General features: G+C 37.0%; 1 protein-coding gene across 6 annotated transcripts in view; it reads right to left on the reverse strand.

Moving 5' to 3' along the window:
* Positions 1-489: 489 nt before the first annotated feature.
* IGSF11 (immunoglobulin superfamily member 11) overlaps positions 490-19,875 on the reverse strand; it is a 208,109-nt gene continuing 188,723 nt past the window's right edge. For 4 of the 6 annotated variants that reach the window (XM_025375594.1, XM_025375592.1, XM_025375595.1 and 1 more), the window contains 3 exons: positions 5,460-5,582; positions 4,513-4,663; positions 490-2,803 (listed from right to left, as the gene is read on the reverse strand). In XM_025375594.1, the coding sequence (XP_025231379.1) occupies positions 2,362-2,803; positions 4,513-4,663; positions 5,460-5,582 (716 nt within the window). In that variant the 3' untranslated portion in view covers positions 490-2,361. The remainder of the gene's footprint in view (positions 2,804-4,512; positions 4,664-5,459; positions 5,583-19,875) is intronic. The other 2 variants (XM_025375593.1, XM_025375598.1) reach the window with 1 other exon arrangement.

The raw sequence follows: 19,875 nt of genomic DNA on the forward strand, positions 1-19,875 counted from the left end.
GCGATCTCTATTATTTCTTACAACTGCATGTAAAAGTATAATTAAATCAAAATAAAAAGTTAAAACAAAGGAATGATCCAGTACACATCAAGAGCTACAATCATGCTCATAACTCGACTTAGCAATTTCATTTCAGAAGTCAGCATTTATCTACTCAACACCCACAGGAGGCACTGTGGTAGGTGACGGAGATTCAGTGGTGAAAAAGGCAAGCATAGAGACTGTCTTCATGAACTTTCATTCTAGGAAATGGGAAAACAGCTCAATGTATGAAAAGGGTCATTAATCTTTCAGTCATATGGGTAAGAATTGGAATCAAACTAAATTTTTAATAATAAGAGAAAGGTTATGTCATTTTTGGAATACCATATGCCTATTAAAATGATTATAAATATTATTTAACAGGATGGAGAAAAGCTTGTAACATTAAAGAGAATACTAAGTTTTAAAATGACATACTCATTAGTATTGATAATTAATGACAACTTATTTTATATGAATAAAATTTTATTGAATTTTAGATAATTAGAAAGAATAAAGAAATGCAAGATAAATGCTTTCTAAACAGCATCCGATAGCATCATCTTTTCAGTGTCATGGTATTTTCACTTTTCTTTATAAAAAGTATAGACATTCATTTATTTAAATTTTTACAAAGTAAGAACCATCAAATGGAAAAAAATAAGTAATGCTAAAGTAAATTCAGCTTTTTATCAATACTGAAATGGTTGGCAATGGTTAGGTTCTGAGTGTAGCCTTTTGGAAAAACAGCGTTTGCAGCAGCTGTTGGTTTCCATTCATTCAAATAACTAAAAAAAAAAAGTTAGGAAGAAGCCACTCCCTGTGAAGACTACGCTTGCAGGAGAAGAGGGCAAAAAGCATGGTGGTAAGAGGGAGTGAGAGAACACATCCCAGAAAGAAAAGACACTCTTACTGAGACATGGGATGAGTATCATAAATAATCTAGGAAACAAATCTGGGAAGAAATTTGTGAGTTGCTTAAAGTGTGGTTAATGCAAGACAGTCAAATGACCAGATCTACATAGCACAAAATAAAGTGGGGGAGTTTGTAAATTAATCTGGTGAACCGCAAGGCCAGCCAAGCCAGGTAGTAACCACAAAAGGAATCCCTTTACAATGGTGTAAAATGCGTCTGGGCAACACTGCAACCCTGAGCTGACACAAATGTAGGGTAGACACTTTCAGCAGCACACCAGAAGATACACCTTTTGTCTCAGTCTTACCTCTTTTGCAAAAAGAATTATTTTGAAAAACAAAACAGAAAAACAACTTCTGCCCTCCCTGACAAGTAAGTTAAACTCTACTTGTCAAATAAAGAGAAAGTTATCTACCTCAGTACAAAAGGCATCAGGTGCTGTCCTCATTAATATTAACCTACTGTAATAGCAAGGGAGATCTGAACAACCTTGCTCTGAGAGGCTGCCCAGTAAGCCTACAACCCCTTAGCCCTACCTTCCTGCCCACACAACCTAGCTCGTTCATGATATGATGGACCTCTATGAGCTCACTAAATACAACCATTGAACAAGGTATTATACAACAGTCTTTTCTTTCTTAGCCCAATGCCTCTCATGTATTTTAAAAAAAAATCTTCTATAAAAAAATATTTTTCCAGGAAAAAATAAACAGTAATTGCCATGGACCTGTAACAGATCCTAGAATAACACAGACAGGCAAGAATCTGTCAATATAGCAATATTCCAAATATGAAATTCATGGTTCAGGAAGACATAAATAAATAAATATGAAGGGGCTTCTCAAAGACGTTTCCTTTGTTTTCCCCCATTTCTTACTGAATTTTGCTCATGTAAAAAGTTTTGATTATATGATAGAAGAGTCAGCCCTGTTGGGACCAATATTAAACATTTATACCATTAAGCCCTCTACGTAACGAGGGAATTGGGAGAGACAGAACATATCACAGGGTTGCTCATTATTTTCTTAAAGACACATACCTTTTAAAATAATTTCAATATTTAAACTCCATCTGGCACTTTAGTCTCTTAAAAATTATTAAGTTAGGCATGAAGAACAAACCCATCTGGGCGGCAGTTTGGATTTTAAGTGCTATTTTGCTCTTGTATCTTTTTCCTTGGCTTGGCACATCTTTGAGATCCAGCAGAATCCCAGGACATCTTTGGTGGGGAAGCAAGTCTTCAGGATAGAGCATTCCAGTCCATTTTACACATCTTAGTGGCTAAGTAACAGCACTGCCTCCTTCTTTGTGCATTTTACTCATTATAAGGAAGTGTTTCTTTCCCAGCACTCCCCCACCCCACCCTCCCCCTTGTATGAGGGCACTCCATTTATTCATTTCTGAACACAACACTTCCTCATGTCCTATACCAAGGACCCGGCCCGACTCTGGGCTGGTACCATGACAGGTACTGCACCAATTCGCTCCAGCGTTGCATGGCTGATGGTGTAGGAATGACTGTGTGGAGGCCGAGGCTGCCTACTGACTGAGCCATTGCTCCTGGACATCACCTGTGGTGATGACCCTCTGTTGGCTGTCACTACCAGAGTCTTATGTTGACCCGGGACCAGATGGCTCCCATTAGCATAAATGGACGGTATGCTGGCATTGCCTGAGCGGAGGGAGAAAGACTGGCCCAAGTCACTGAAGTGGTTGACTGACTCTGTGTTTCTATGAACTTTTGGATTGTTGCTCCAGTATCGACTGTTGTAGGTATTGGAAGAGGTTAGTGTGTTGTTGTCTGAGGAGGAAATCTCAGTGTGAAATGCTTTGGCAGAAGAACACTTGGGTGGAAGATCATCCTCTCTGAAAGGAACAAAATAAAGTTGTCATTAGGATTTACTTCAAGTTAATCCTATCCTCCTACCCTGGAATCTTTCTTTTCATGTTAAGGCTTATACATCCAAAAAACAAATCCAGGACGTCTCTCGTGAAAGCAGGCATGGCAACCCTGGATGGCCTCAGCTTTGGCATCCATTCCCTTTGAGACAATGGTCAAGAAAATCTCTCCTCAGCTTCTCAGTCTCCAACAGCAGAAAAGGAAATCTCAGATCTCTCAGAGAATGTCTCTTCCAGTACAACTTTTAAATACATATGTAAACAAAATTCACATAAATATGTTTATATATCATATAGTAAATACATAAAAAATCTTGATTTATATATATTTATAGTAAATATATAGTATCTTGCTTTATATTTATAGTAAATATTCATATATATAGTAAATATATATTTATTCACTCATAAATACTTACTATAAGTAGTAAATTGGTCCATGAAGAAATCTACTAAACTAGGTGTCATAAAATAGCTGGGAAATCAAACTATAGGTATGCAGAACTTCATGAAATAATCAGAGTTGGCCTGACTGTATTGCTCTATGGAGACTGAGAAATAACTGTGGGGTGCTGATGAGAGGTTCTCCTCAGTAATCTTATCCTGGGGAAGACTCTATCCCTGCATATGGCCCAACACTTAAGAATTACAACAGGCTAAAAGAAGTCATTTAATTTAAGATGTTAACCAATTCATTTAACATTTATTGAGTACACTTTACAATATGTTTCATGTAAAAAAGACACAAATCCTACCTAAGAAACCTCTAGTCATGGAGGGTAGTAATCAATGAAGAAAGTTCACAAGTCTGAAAGGTTGGGCAAGGCGCTAAAGACAACTTATGTGAGGAGGTGATGCCTGGCCTAATCCAGAATCAGATTAAGGAATTTAGTAAAGAGATAGATCAAATGAGAAGCATGGTCCAGGAAGAGAGTAGAGGCTTGAGTAAAACCTCTGAGTAATGGGAAAATGCAGGACAGACTAGAAGGCAAAGTATGCTGAGAGTGGTGAGAGAGAAGATACGCAGGCAAGAATCAGATCCTGTAAGGCTATGGTATGTCTCACTATGGAGACTGGCTGGAGTCATTACAGCATTTTCAATACAGATATGCCATGATGAAATCTAAGACTGAGCCTGGACCCTCAAATCTCCCCAGTATGACTAGGTCACTTTTCTTTAAAGATCATGTTGGCACTGTTTTCTTAAAATGTTCCTATTCTTGTCTGAATTACCTTTCTGAGCCAAATTGCCTTTCTGAGCCATAGTGCTGTGGCCTGACTGTGTACAGGCACTGGTATGCTCTTATGGCGTTCCTTCTTGCTTTATGTTCACATCTATTATAAATGTCAATAGTAAACGCATGCTTTAGACACTACCTTTCCCGTTGTGGCAGCCACCTAACCCTGCCTATCCCGGAGATATGGAAGAGAAGGGGAATTCTTCATTTGTATCTTCCTAGTTGGGCACATGCTGGACCGTCCCCTCCTTCATGACCCAGTGAATAAAGCTGTGTGGTACCATGAAGAAAAGTGATATACAAGAAAATATCATGTGGCCACTTTAATAGTCTTGGCCATTAGAGCTTTACGATTAGCAGATATATCTTAACTGCCAAAAATGAATAGAAATACACAATGGCTATGCAGGACAAATTTGAAAAATCTGACACACAAACCTTATTTCATTAGGAATTTCTTCTTCTTCCTCCTCTTTATTTTTGCTTCTCCAATAAAAGAATGCCCCCAAAATTAGTGCAATGCAAAAAATGATAATAACTGCACCAGTGCCAACGGCTCCAGCTATGAGTCCAATGTTCCTGGGCTGGGCTGCAAAATATATTTAAGGTATATTTAAGAAAAAAAGAAAGAGAGAAATAGCATATACCCATGCAACTGTAATAAACACATAAGCTTACTAGATAATCTGCTTAAAATGTATAAAACTGTCTAAAATCTTTCATCCATATAAAGTTAAACCTCAATTAACTTTCTATATTGTCAGTGGCTAGGACCAACACATAGTAGGCTCTGAACATATTTTGAATGAATAAACAATTAAATGACTTGCACATTTTAGGAGAACAATACCTACAGTAGGTAACAGACAGCACCAATCTAACTTGCCTAATCTACCCTACATGAATGCTGGAAACTAGGGGATATCCTTCTACCTCAACCCATCCAGATCACTCCCTTTCGCAACTGGAATTCAAATATCCCAGAATTCTCAACTAAAGAGAAGTTTTCTACACTGCCATTTACAACCTAGACACTAAAAAATTATGCAGATATAAAAAATTAGGAAAAAACATGAGAAGGTCTTGCTATACCCATAAGATTATTACCATTTTCATAATGTATATAGCATTATACAATAAGAACTTGTTCAATTTTATTGATCCTGAGGAGAAAGATATTTTGTCATAAAAATTATCATATTGCTGAGGCTGGAAAGTATACTAAAACATTTATAAACTATTTTCAATAATAATTAAAACCAAAACAATTTCTATTTAATCTTCAGATAACCTTAAGACAATTCAGCAGAACTCTTCATTTTCTGGTATAACAAAGATCTTAGAGTTTCAGATCCAGGGTTGACATCAGAATTCCATATGCTTACGTGAAATAACCTGGAGATCCAGAAGACAGGTGCTGGTTCCAATAGCGTTAGAAGCCACACACTGGTACAAACCTGAAGTCAGGGCACTGATGTTCCGGATGGTGACTGTTCCCTGGACCTGGTCTGTCACAAAATTAATAATCAAGTGAGGATTTGGCAGGACTAATAGCAAAACCAAAGAAATCAGGAGAAGACTATAAAAACAGATGAACACTAAAGAGCTATCAATAAATTTTTTTGGGGGGTAGAGTGAGAAATTATTGGTTCATGAATGTTAAAGACTAAAATTACTGTATCACTTTAAAGACCTGGAACTTTGGAGGGCTGTCCTAAATAAGAACAATCTTAAAACTCAATCTGCAGGTTAGCATGTAAAGTCCTAAATGTTAGTAGATTTCTCTGAGGAAATGGTGGCTAATACTTATCCTAGAGAATTTAAGGTAACACCAAATTCTAGTTCTCAGGAACTGCAGTAACATAAAGATCATGTTAAACTTATAATAACTTTAACTTCATACCTGATGAAGAAAATATCAAATCTGCGCTCTAAGATATAGACTGTTACTCCCTAACAACAATTACAGTTGTTTGTGTTAAGTCAGATCCTCCAAGAAGTAGGCACCAAGACAAGCATGAGGTTTCCTGGAGGAAATACCAGTAAAAGAAATATGAGAGGAAGCTGCAGAAGGCAGGGAGAGCCTCAGACTTCGGTGTAGGTCTCACCACTCACTGTCAAGGGGAGAGGGAAGCAAGGAAGATTGGGTAGGAAGAGTCTCAGGCTGCAACACAGTTTTATGGAAGTGTCCAGTAGGCAGATAGGGAGTCCTTGAGCCAAAGTCACATGTTAAAGGAGTCCCATGCTTTGCAGAAATAGGCCTGCATTAGGCCCTAACCCTAACCCTAACTCATCACTGGCTGGGAGCAGCCCAGAGGAAGCTTGGTCTTGGTGCCAAGCAGTGGTGGATCTAGAGGAGAAGCAGCAGGGCTTTCAGTCAATTATGTTCCCCATATCAGGAGTTTGAACAATAAATTTTCAAGGCCACTGCACTGGTATTGCCAAGAAATGTTTCAATAGTTCACATTTTAGTAATTCATCATTAGTATATTTTGATTATTTATTCCTATAAAATACAAATGACTTACAGGAATAACTTTAAAAAGTTAATAGTTATTAATATGTGCCAGGCATTGGGTAAGCTTTTATATGTATTATTTCAATCTTTACAATTACCCTGAGGTATTTTTATGATTAATCTCATTGAATAGTCAAGGAGACTGAAGCTTTAGATGTGTAATAAGATTACACAGCTGGTTGTTAAGAAATTCAATTGGATGAAGGGGCTGTTTCACCTCTAAGCTCTAGGCTTCACTGCCTTCCTTATGCAGGAAAGAGAATACATTCAGTCATCTCAACCATTCAAAATAGCTGCAAATTTAGAAGTAAATGGAAAAGCTTCCTAATAGGACAAGTAAAAAAATACTCTGACACAAAGTCCAAGTATGCCTGGGGCTACACCTGGAGCTATCCCCACCCTGGGTTACTTATTTTTAGATGGAACTAAGATTTAGTTAACTGGTTTCTGCTGGCAACCATCATCTCTATCTAGATCAAAGGCAGAAGCAGACAGGAGGGTTCAGCAAAAGCAGACCTGAGTAAAGTGTGCATGCATTTATTAATTCATTCATTTAATAAATAAATATTTATTGAGCATCTTCCTTTGTGTTTGGTTTTCTGAGGATGGTGATAAAATAATGAACAAGACAGGCCCAGTCCCTTACCCTAATGAGACAAGTATACACACAATTACAATATATGGGGTAGTGCCAGCCAGAGATAGAGAACAGAGAGTGATAGGGGAGCATACAGGAGGGGCATCTAATGAGGGATTGAGAAATCAAATAAGACTACAGGGGAGGAGAAAATAATTGCTGTCTCAAAAATTACCAGGCATGTGGCCGGGCGCGGTGGCTCAAGCCTGTAATCCCAGCACTTTGGGAGGCCGAGACGGGCGGATCACGAGGTCAGGAGATCGAGACCATCCTGGCTAACACGGTGAAATCCCGTCTCTACTGAAAAATACAAAAAAAAAACTAGCCGGGCGAGGTGGCGGGCGCCTGTAGTCCCAGCTACTCGGGAGGCTGAGGCAGGAGAATGGCGTGAACCCAGGAGGCGGAGCTTGCAGTGAGCTGAGATCCGGCCACTGCACTCCAGCCTGGGTGACAGAGCAAGACTCCGTCTCAAAAAAATAAATAAATAAATAAATAAAGTGCAAAAGTTTGGCCGGGCGCGGTGGCTCAAGCCTGTAATCCCAGCACTTTGGGAGGCCGAGATGGGCGGATCACGAGGTCAGGAGATCGAGACCATCCTGGCGAACACAGTGAAACCCCGTCTCTACTAAGAAATATAAAAAATAGCCGGGCGAGATGGCGGGCGCCTGTAGTCCCAGCTACTCGGGAGGCTGAGGCCGGAGAATGGCGTGAACCCGGGAGGCGGAGCTTGCAGTGAGCTGAGATCCGGCCACTGCACTCCAGCCTGGGCGACAGAGCGAGACTCCGTCTCAAAAAAAAAAAAAAAAAAAAAAAATTACCAGGCACACAGAAAGGTGCTAAATAAAGGTGATCAATAAATAAAAGGGCTGCCTACTCTTTAGTGTCTGTTGTGTACCACATACACTGTCCTAAGAAACATTGAATATGCCTCATTTAATCTTCATAACAAGCTTATGTTCTGTATTCCCTACTTTTCAAAGACAGCTCAGAGAAGCTATGTAATTTGTCCAAGATCACAGAGTATACAAGTAGCAGCAATCTATAAAATGAGGTTGGTCCAAGTTCAAAGCTTGTACTCACCATATACACACTTGGCATTCTAGTAAGGCATTTAAAATCACATTATTCTATAGGATGCCTCTATAGAATATCTCCTGACCAATACATGTTCCAATGCTGTTAGTATTATAAACTAAGCAACGTGCCTATCTCCCTCTTCAACACATGTACTAATATCATCAATGCAAGAAAACCATAATCTCCAGGCAATCAACTACATAATTTGTGTTCCTGGGGTTTTTGCTGTTGTTGTTGTTGTTGTTGTTATTGTTGTTAGTGGTGGTGGGTTTTCTCCTAAGCTCTGGAATTCTAAAAACTTGAATAGAAAACTGGTAATTTTGTTGACATTTCCAGAGACAATTTGGGAAACTGTAAATAGCTCCTCTACGCAGCATTCTGGCATGCAGAAAGAGGTAAACTCTAAATATTCTTGCTTTAAAAAGTTATTTTTAAAAGGTGAAGTCATCGTCTTCCTTTTGTCTCTATAGATGCCAACACCATGATCATGTTACTGTAAGAAAATATTATTAAATGAGGTTGATATACCACGGTAGATTTAACTTGGAATATAATCAGAGAAGGAGACAGGTATATTGATAACAGAAGATTAACCAGAACAAAACAGCCTGTTCATGCAGACAAGGCAAAATAGAGAAGGGAGCAACTCCAGCAAACAGCAGACTGTTTGCAGCCACAAAGCACACAGCCCTTCCCGAAACTAGCAGGCTAATTCCTCAATCTGTCATTTCACTTGGTCTGCTCGGGCAGGGAAGTAGTTTTCTGAAATAAAGTCAGAGAAAAAATATTCTTTTGAGCTTCTTTTAAAGAATAGGGAAAGTTCAATGGCATGAAACTACATAGTTTGGGGAACTCAAAGGACATCACACTCCACTGTTTTAATTCATAGCAACTATGTACCTGGTTCACCAGCTATATATCTGGCATAGAAGGCCCTTCTGAATTAGAAAAAATCAAATGTTAGTGTACATTTCCAGTTCCATCCTTTCTCCTGAGCTCCAGAATGCTGCCTCTGGCTGCCTAGTAGCTGATGTATCTGCTAAGAGCACATTCCAGTTGGAGAGCCTAAGTTTGAATCTATTCTACCTACTACTAGTCATATGGTCTTGAGTGTGTTCCCTGTTCTTCATCAGCATTTTAGTTTCCTCATCTGTAATTTGGAGCTACCAAAGTGCCTACAACCGCAGATTACTGTGAGGACTAAATGAAAGGTTAGTATGGTACATGGTAATGTTTCCATGTGGGAATTCCTTCCTGGCACTTCTAGGGGAACTGATATATTTTTCTGAATCATAAAATATTCAATCAAGAAATATGAAAAATGTCCAGTGTCTCCCAATGGATATTAATTCCCAATAGATATTGATCTTCAGGATTTGAAGAGTAATAGATTTAAATAATGAGTGACTATAATAAACTGAAAATTTCTTATATAAAAGTTTCAGAAGTATTCTATAGGCTATATAACAATGGATGCATACTTTATTGCTACTTGAATGAATATGTTACATCAGAATTACATATTTCAATAATATGTAAAAATGATCCTAACCTGAAAAAGATATTTAATTTTTAAAAATTGTAAATAAAGGGAAAATTCATACAAAATAAATGTCAAATAAAAATCTGTGGAAAAACTTAAAGATAACATCACAAATACTTAGTATCAAACTCTATTACTCTTAAAGATAAATTTAAAATATAACATTGGACACAGAAAATTTTATTTCACTTTGTGTTGATGCTGGCTGAATTAAGGCAGAGATGGAGAAGGGACAGGGAAAGAACCTGTTTCCATTAATAGAATTTCCAAGAACACCATCCAGATGGATGTTAGGATACATCCCGCTTCACAGTAGCTCAGTTCCTTCAGACAATGATAAAAATATTTTGTCTGTTTGCCTTGATTTTGTTTTGGCATTGAAACAGATATTGTTTTTGCCAAATCAGATTTTAAATTCATTTCTGATCTCATGTTAGTATCCTGCAGAGCAACATTCTCATCCTCTTCTATTTGCGTTTCTGCCATTCAAGTATTCACAAAGAGCTGAAGCCTAGAGCAAATATTCAAACTTGTGAAAATACCAAAGAACATTACTCAGCATTATTTGAATAATGTAGTATGTATAAACACATTAGTATTTCTTTGCAAAAATGATTCACCATTAGCAACATACAAGAAGGCCATGACCACACACTTATCACATGGCAAAAGCTACAAGCAAGACCAACTAATTGCATTTTGACTGCTTCTCTCCTACCCACTTCTGTTGACTCTGCTTTTACTTTTAACTGGACATCAACAGATTCTTCTGAATCAGTATATCTCTATGTTGACTGTTGCTCTTTAATTCTCAAAGAATGGCACATGGTGCTCAAGAAATGTTATCATTATCATTATTTCAATCCCCATCTAGAGGTCCCAGGAGACCACTCAACTCACTACTTTCCTCAAGCAAACTTCTACAAATTCCTCTTCTGAGTTAAGATGGTTACTGTTGATTCAGCGGTCCACAACAGGAATCTGGGTTAACTCTGACTCTTCTCATTTCAAATATCTAATCAAGCTCCATATATTGTAATTTTTTCCTCAATCTCTCTTGAATCTTACCCTTCCCCGCTGTGCCTTCTCCATCCCTGTCACTAGAGACTTAGTTCAGGTCCTCTTCATTTCTTGATGGGGCTATTATCAAAGCTTTCCATTTATAACTGGCTGCCAATCTTTCAGCCTGATTACTGACACAGTTTCTAAAATGCATATCTGGTGATCTTCTCTTGTTTATAAATGTCAGTGCATCTCTACAGTTAAAGATAACATCCAAACTCCTTGCATATTATATAAAGCCTTTCACAATCTGGACTTTACCTTTTCAAGCTCCTCTCTGGTCAAATCCCCATGTCGCTTTATGTCAGCTTCACAGATATTCTCACTTGAAAACGTCAAACTTTTACACATGCAAGATTTTGTAAGCATGGTTCCCTGTATTTATAATACCCACTTTTAACCAGTAAAACTTCTATCCATCATTTAAGACCCCTTTCCTGCTTGGGAATCCTTTTCCCTATAAAATTCTTCCCAGACTCCTCAGGGACAAGTAACATTTCTATCATTTAAATTTTATAGCACTGCATACATTTTTATAGCACTAACATGTAGTGCTATGATTTTCTCTTTATATCCGTCTCCTCCATTAGGCAGTGAGCTCTAGGATGGAGATATGTTTCCTTGTATTTCTCTACCTTCCCCAACACTCAACTCTGAAGCAGTTGCACAGAATAAGGTGTGTGTTTATGTGTGTATGCATACACACACATATTTAAAAATGAATGAATATATACACAAATTAATATAGTGATAATTGCTGGCATTTAATCTTTTTAAAAAGAGGAAGTACTGAACATTATATAGGATTTGCTTCTTTATGTCAGAGGGCAAAAAAAAAAAACCTCAACTTCAGTTAGAATAACATCTTGATGAAGCAGAAAAAAGCACTCATTTATTCAGCACTTTTAGTGGGCAAAAATGTTTCTGCTCCCCATGAAAAAAATTATGGAACCACTCTTACTGGGAAGGGAAACAGCAGTGTCAGTCCAAGAAACAGGATCAGGCTGTGTGTGGTGGCTCATACCTATAATCCCAGCACTTTGGGAGGCCGAGGCATTTGAGACCAGCTTGGTCAACATAGCAAGGCCCCATCAGAACACTAAGGCAGGAAGATAACTGAGCCCAGGAGTTTGAGGTTACAGTAAGCTGTCATCATGCCACTGCACTCCAGCCTGGGTGGGTAACAGAGCAAGGCTTTGTCTCTAAAAAATGAGAGAAGAGAGACAGAGAGAGAGAGAGCAAAGAGGAGAGAGATGAGAGACAGAGAAAGAGAGAGACAGAGAAAGAGAATATCAAGATTCCTGAGTGTTACAATCACGCCAAGAGAATTTTAGTACTTCCTATCACTTTTGGGCAAACCTGGTCTCTTCTAGGAGCCTCAGTCTTCTCCCTCATGAGAGTGGGACCATGGTGATATTTAAGATACTCTCCTGCTACAGCTATGATTTCTAAAGATCTACACAGAGTTCTCAGGCAAGCAGGAGGGTTAATCATCTCTCTTCACTGTATTAAATTATGAAAAGATGAGGAAAACAGAGGATTTCTTACAAACCATGAAAGAAAAATGTACAATCTAGTTTGAGAAAATGCTAACCATTCATAATGAAACTAAATGTACCATACTTTATATTTACCAAGTAAAAGAATGGATAGAAAATGAATTGCCATTATTTACACATAATTTTAAAAAACACATTTTAAACTTCTCTATGCATCTTTAAAGTGTGAAGGATATTCTCCCCTTTAAGTCAGAAAGGAAGTGGCTTTTTTTCTAATTATCCCTCAGCTTTCCAAGTTTTCCTGACCATTGTGAGAAGTAACTGTGCTTATCTCCATCCTTGGTTGCCAAGAAGCTGCAGGACTTGGAGAGTGGGTGTCATTCCAGGAAGGAATTCCACTCCATGGCTTGATATGCAGCTCCTGTGAGCTAGCTCCAGCCCTGGATTTTCAATTGCTGCAGGACAAACCCCGTGTTGCCTCACATCTCCAATCATCTCACTCACCAGCACAGGGCCCAGCCGCCCAACCGCCCTCGCTGTACAGACAATCATCCCTTTCCTGTTTTGCTCATCCCTTCATCTTCCTGAAACCTCTAGAGCTGTTGGCAGAAACAAATAGAAAACATAACCTACAGCTTTAGAGAAACTATAGAAGAACAATCCAGGTGAAGCGTTTACATGAGGAAAACAGGAAAGGAATGTCACCATGAAGAAAAGTTAACTACACAACAAACAGAAGGATTAGCATACAAAGAGCATAAAGTTATGTGAAGTTCACTATAAAATTAGTATGCTTAAAATTATTAAACATATGCAGAATAGTCACCATAATACAAGAGGATGATGCCATGAAGAGACAAAAGCAACATAGAAACAGAAATAGCCAGGTGCTGCGGCTCAAACCTGTAATACCAGCTACTCGGGAGGCTGAGGTCGGAGGATTGTTTAAGGGCCAGGAGTTTCAAGCTGCAGTGAGCAATGATTGTGCCACTGCACTGCACCATGGATGACAGAACGGGACTCTATCTCTTAAAAAAAGGAAAGAAAAGAAGAAAATAAACTTAAAACTCAGAGGACAGGCTGAACAGCCATCAGAGCAGGAGCGAGAACTGATGATCTGGAAAAATAAAAAACAAAAACAAAAAATAACCAGAATGCCACACAGAAAGGTAAAGAAATTTACAGATAAGCAAAGGATTAAAAAACATGGTTTACAGAATTAAAAGACTAAACCAAGAGCTAATAGGAAGCAATAAACAAGAGAAAAGGCTATATTCAAAAATATAAGGACAGAGATTTTTCAATAAGTGACAAAAAATTATCTCAATTTAAGAAGCACCACAAGCCCACAGCAGGATTAATAAAAATTAACACATACCTAAAATATATTCTAGGATCTACACAACACCAAGTACAAAAAAAAATGCAAAAAGCAAAGGAAGGAAAATGCAAATGCCTACAGACTACCAGGGGATTTCTCAACAGAAACAAGAAAGGTGGGAAGCAAATGAAACATTTTCAAATTCTCGAGAAACAATAACTGATAATCTAGCATTCTATACTCACTAAACTGCATTAAAGAGTATAGGGGAAAAAAAGATATTTTCAGAAAAACAAACCTGAGAACAACTTAACACTCATAGATCATCCATGTAATACCTACTGAAGGGTGTGTGTACTTAAGAAAATGGAACACAGAAAAAATGACTGTGATGAAAGAAGCCATGTTGAGCCAAAAAACTGGCAAACTTTTGGGTAAATCTATATAAAACTGAAATGTATGTAAACAATGACAAAAATGGGGATGATTAATAAGGAGACAAGTTAAAAACAGGATGGAACAAATATACTAAAGCCAAGAAAATAACTAAAATGCAGACAATAAAAATACAGAAATTAAGCATATGAGAGAGAAGCTGAGAGTCATGGTGGACAGAATGAAAAGGTCCAAAAATGGCTAATAGGAGAGAAGAGAGAGAACTGATGAGATGAAATATTCACACAGATTAGGGAAAATGGAAGAAAGACAGCTTTCTATGGTCCTATTATTTGGATAGAGATTAGAGATTTTTTTTTACTTCTAGACTACATTAAATCAAGTACGTATTTAAGAACTTTAAGAATAAGCACTAAGAGAAATACACTTATAACTTCAAAAGTAGAGGAGAAAAAATATTATAAAGAATATTCGAATAATCAGTAGAAGGTATGGGAAGAGAGGACAAAGAAAAAAGCAAAAAGCTTAATAAATGGAAAACCTCAAATAAAATATCAGACATTGAACCATACCCATAATCATTAATATAAATGAATTCAGGACAGACACTCTCAGATTACAAACTGAAAACCAAACTAATCCAGATATATGTTGTTTATAAGCACTATACCTAAAACATAAAGCACAGACAACTGAACGCCAATGAACTATATAATAGAAACATACCAACAAGAATTAACCAAAGAAAGCCACTGTATCTTTTAAGTTTAGTAATTAAAAAAACACAAAAAGCTTATTAAACATAGAGAAACAATGAAATACAACAAGCTTATAAGCATCTAATGACACAGGCTCAAGATGGGTAAAGAAAATTGGCAGAATTGTAAGAACAAATTGACAAATCCACAATCTTACAATGTGATTTTTAAATACATATTTCTCATAGTAACATAGCTGAAGCATGTAAAATATTGCTAAAGATACAGAATATTGAATAATACAACTATAACGTTTCCTATGCAATGCATGTACAAATACCCTAACACCTGCAACACAATGGCTCTTCAAGTCTCCACCTTGGTGGCTGCACTCCAAACACACTGGCCTCTTTGATAATTCACCAAGTACATGGGCACATGCCTGCCTCAAAGCCTTCATATGTCCATTCCCTCTGCCTGGAATGCTTTCCAGTCCCCATATTCACAGGGCTCATTCCTTCATTATCTTTAAATATTTGCTAGAATATAATGAGGCTTACCCTAAGCACCTTACTCAAAACTGCTGCTCCTCATACCCTAACTAATCTATTTTACCCTGATCTAATTTTTCCCCACAGAACTTTTCACCTTGTAACAAATTCTACAATTTACTGATTATATTCCATTTCCACCCATTAGAATATAAGCTCTACAAAGGAAAGAATATCCTGTTCAGCAACGTATCTTCAGCATCTAGAACAGTTTCTGGCACCTGATAGGTGCTTAACAAACATCTGAGGGAGGGAGGGAGGAAAGGAGGGAGGGAGGGAGGGAGGGAGGGAAGGAGGAAAGAAATTTATGCAAGTTACAAGAGGGGTTAGATAAAATCGAAATCGCAGTTTAGCAAGATAGATTTTTAAAATAGAGGAAAGGCACATATAAACAGTATTAGGAATGAAAAGGGGACTAAATACAGAGTTTAAAACTTCATAACAATGATGATGGTAATTTAAATATTAATATTTAGTAGGGGCTTACATATGCCAGCTGCTGTTCTGCACATCTTACATGCTTATTCAATCTTTATCCAACCATAAGTTAGTCATGATGATTGTCTCCATTTTACATATAAGAAAAAAAAACTAAGACACAGGGTCACATACCCAGTGATTCCTGGATTCAGGGTTCAAAACTATGTCCACTGTCTCCAGAACTTACACTCTTAAATACATTATTCTGTTTTTGTATAGAGAATTCTATGAACATCTTGATGGTGATATGTATAACTTGGACAAAAAAGACATTTTCCAGAAAAACAGGGTATAGAAAGCCTGTACCATTAGAGAAACTAAATCAGAAATCAAAAATCTACAAAAAAACATAAGAGCAAGGCAAACATTCATAGGCAAATTCTATAGAATCATCATGATGCCCAACTTACTCATACTATTTCAAAGAATAGAAAAAAGGAAAAGTTGCCAAACTCATAAGATTATTTCGTATTATATGGTACTAAAATTGAACCAGGACAATAGAAGACAGAAAAAAAAACCCATAGGCCATTCTTACTGGTGATCACTGATGCAAATATTTTATTAAAATATTAGCAAACCCAATAGAACAATTTATTTTTAAAAATGACAATCAAAGAGACTTTATTCCATAAATGCAAGGATGTTTTAACAATAGAAAATGTTAAATGTAATTTATTTATTGAAATTCGGTCCCAGATAATTCTTTGTTATGAGGGTTTTCCTTGTGTATTACACAATTGTTTTTCTTTTTTCCCCAGCTTTATTGAAGCACAATTGACTAACAAAAATTGTATATATTTATGGTATATATTTTGATATACATAAATACTGTGAAAAGATTACCACACCCAATCTAATATGTCAGTCACATCACATAACTACCTTTGTGTGTATGTGTGGTTGGGAACAATTAAGATCTACTCTCAGCAAATTTCTAGCATACAATACAGTAACGCTAAATATAGTCACCATGCTGTACATTAGATCTCCAGAATTTATTCATTCTGAATAACGGAAACTTTGTACCCTTTAGCCCACATCTCCCCATTTCCCCCACTCCCCAGCCCATGGAAACCACCATTTTATTCTCTGTTTCTACTAGTTCAACTATTTTAGACTCCTCATTGTCTTAGTCTGTTTAGGCTGCTATAACAAAACACCATAGACTGGGTACTTTATAAGCAACAGAAATTTATTTCTCATAGTTCTGGAAGGCTGGGAACTCCAAGATTAAGACTCCAGCAGATTCAATGTCTGGTAAGAGCCCATTTCCTGGTTTCTAGATGATGATGTCTTCTTGCTGTGTCTTTCAGGATAGTTCTTTGGGTGGTCTGGGACCAACTCAGTTCCTCCCATTTTCTTGCTTGCTGTTCTCAAGCATAAGTATAGAACATGCTGGGAATACAACATCCTGAGTTAAGAAGGAACTGACTGGAACACCTCAAGCTCTGTTCCAGACCCTCCTAGAAACAGGATGTCCTTCAACACTTTAGCGCAGTGGCACTTGGGTATAAAACTCAGAGTGAGCTGCTTTCTGGGTTCTCTCAGCTGATGTGCAAGTGGACATGTGCAGACGAGACTCTATCTGTTTCAGGAAACTTTTCTGAGCCTTGGGGAACTGGCTTTCACTGAATGCTAGGCTTCTGTTGTCCTTTGCTGCCTATTAAATAATAAATCCACTTCATGAAACTTGTTTTATGTATGAATGCTCTGTCTCACCAGACTGGGGCAAGTAACCAGTGCACGGTAAATTTGCTTTACAGTCCTTACTTGGTGAAAGGAACTAGCTAGTGCACTGAGTCTCTCTTACAAGGTTGAAGACATCATGTCTTTTTACCACTAAGTACTTTAGTGAATACTTCCTAAGAACAAAGACACTTTTTATATAATCACAGTAAATGTATCAAAGTTGAGAAATTTAACTCTGATCTAAGAGTATTAGCTAATCTATAGTTTATACTCAGTTTCATCAATTATCTCAACAATGTCCTTTATAGCTATTTCTCTTCCTGTTCAGATTCTAAGCCAAGGTTCTTCATTACATCTACTCATCTTAACCCATTTATGCCCAGTGTTCCATTATTGGAATGCTAAGCATGTGGGAGTTATTTACATCCTACTGCTCAAGGTCATCGCCAATGTCTGAATGCAAAAAATCAAAAACTTGCAACCTCAGGCATAAATGGGTTAACTCCCTAGTCTTTTTCAATCTTGATAGTTTTGCCTTCACATTTGTTTGTTTGAGGTTTCCTCATGATGAGATTTAGGTTATGTGCTTTTGACAGTAATATCACAGAAATGATGTGTCCTTCTCAGTATATATATTAAGAGGTACGTGACATCAGTTTGTCATAATATTGGTGAAGTTTTACTTTGATCACTTGGTTAAAGTGGTATCCGACAGGTCTCTCCCTTATAAAGTTACTTTTTTGTCATTAATAAATAATTTGGAGGGACATACATTGTAACTAAATAGCCTGCTTCCCATCAAATTTTTGCTCACTGTTTCACCTCAGTGATGATTTTCTAACTCCATTATTCCTTGTACATACATCAGTTGGCATCATACTGAGAAAAAAAAAGGCTTGCTCTTTGACTCCATTTATTTGTCAGTAGGGATTTGGTGATTCTTATTTTATTCTATGGGCTATATATTTATTTTAACGTCTGAATTGTCCCAGATTTGGCTAGAGGGAGTTCCTGCAAGCTAGTCTCTACATATAAGAGAAATTCTAATCTCAATATATTATTCCCCTGTCACCAACCAGACTTCTGGGATTCACTCTCCTAGTGTCAAATATTCTTTTTTTCAGAGAATGCATCATGAGTTTATATTAATAATGTAAACATAATTAGTAAAGTAAATCTTCTGAAAAAAATCTGAATTATTTTGGGGTAATATTCTATTTTGAGATCAACTTTATTAATATGGATATCAAGAGATAAATTTAGAAGAAAAATATTACCATTTAATGTACATGATTATGATAGATACGGTAATCCAAAGTAAGTTTGATAATCAATCCAGAGTTTATAAAAGACAAAGTTTTCATCCTTGTCATTCAAGTTCACTTTTATACCTAAAGCTGCAAAAAGTATTCAAGTTGAAAAAAGGATACGATATCAAGAAATCTGACTGATAGACACTTATCCAGAAATAAAGAGGTTATGGAAGGCTATTTCTACAGCTATTTCTCAACTTACATACAAATAACCACTGTCAATTGTTCATTTAAAATTCCAAACTCTATCCAATATTCCACAGAGATATTACAAATAAAAACAGAAAATGCTGCCACAGAGGACCTTGAGGATGATACTGTTAACCCCTTTATTTTTGTTTTAAAAAAGCAACATGGGCCCAGAGAGGCGAACTGTTACAGAAACAGTGGAAAATCTAAAATTTGAATATAGTTTTCAGTATGTCAAGACAAGGGCTATTTTAATCATGTCATTTACAATGGTGAGATTGACAAATCAGTCCACAAAAAGCAGCTATTTAGCCAACAGTGTGGCTGAAACATTTAGCAAAGAACAACAGTATTGCAGCAATCATTCTTAAAGTAATAAAAGTTATTATGTTGAAAAGAAGTTTTTTTAATGATGAATTTGAGGCTAGGTTAATTAAAAGACGATTGTAAGGTCCATCAATATTTGTTGGGATTACTAGCAGAAATTTATAGGGTCTTTAAAGGCTTGTGGCGCTGGCTCTTTAATGTGAATAATTTTACTACAACTTTGGACTTTCCTTTTCCACGACAGGCGTGGACCATCAATATGATTCAGACTTATGTGGCCTAATTAAGGTTGTTTGTGGCCTCTCCATTAACTGCCAACACTTTACGTGTAAATTTCAGATTTGTAAATCTACCCTGAGAATACTACAAGAAACATTTTCTGTATTAGAGATGATGTAATACTCGAAGCTGCTAAATTTTATTTTCTTGAACTAGAGTATTTTATAATGTAATTCTATATCTTCCCCTCATTTTATTTGACAAAAATCTCTTCAATTT

Source organism: Theropithecus gelada, chromosome 2 (genome assembly GCF_003255815.1).
Source record: "Theropithecus gelada isolate Dixy chromosome 2, Tgel_1.0, whole genome shotgun sequence".
Classification (NCBI taxonomy): Eukaryota; Metazoa; Chordata; class Mammalia; order Primates; family Cercopithecidae; genus Theropithecus; species Theropithecus gelada.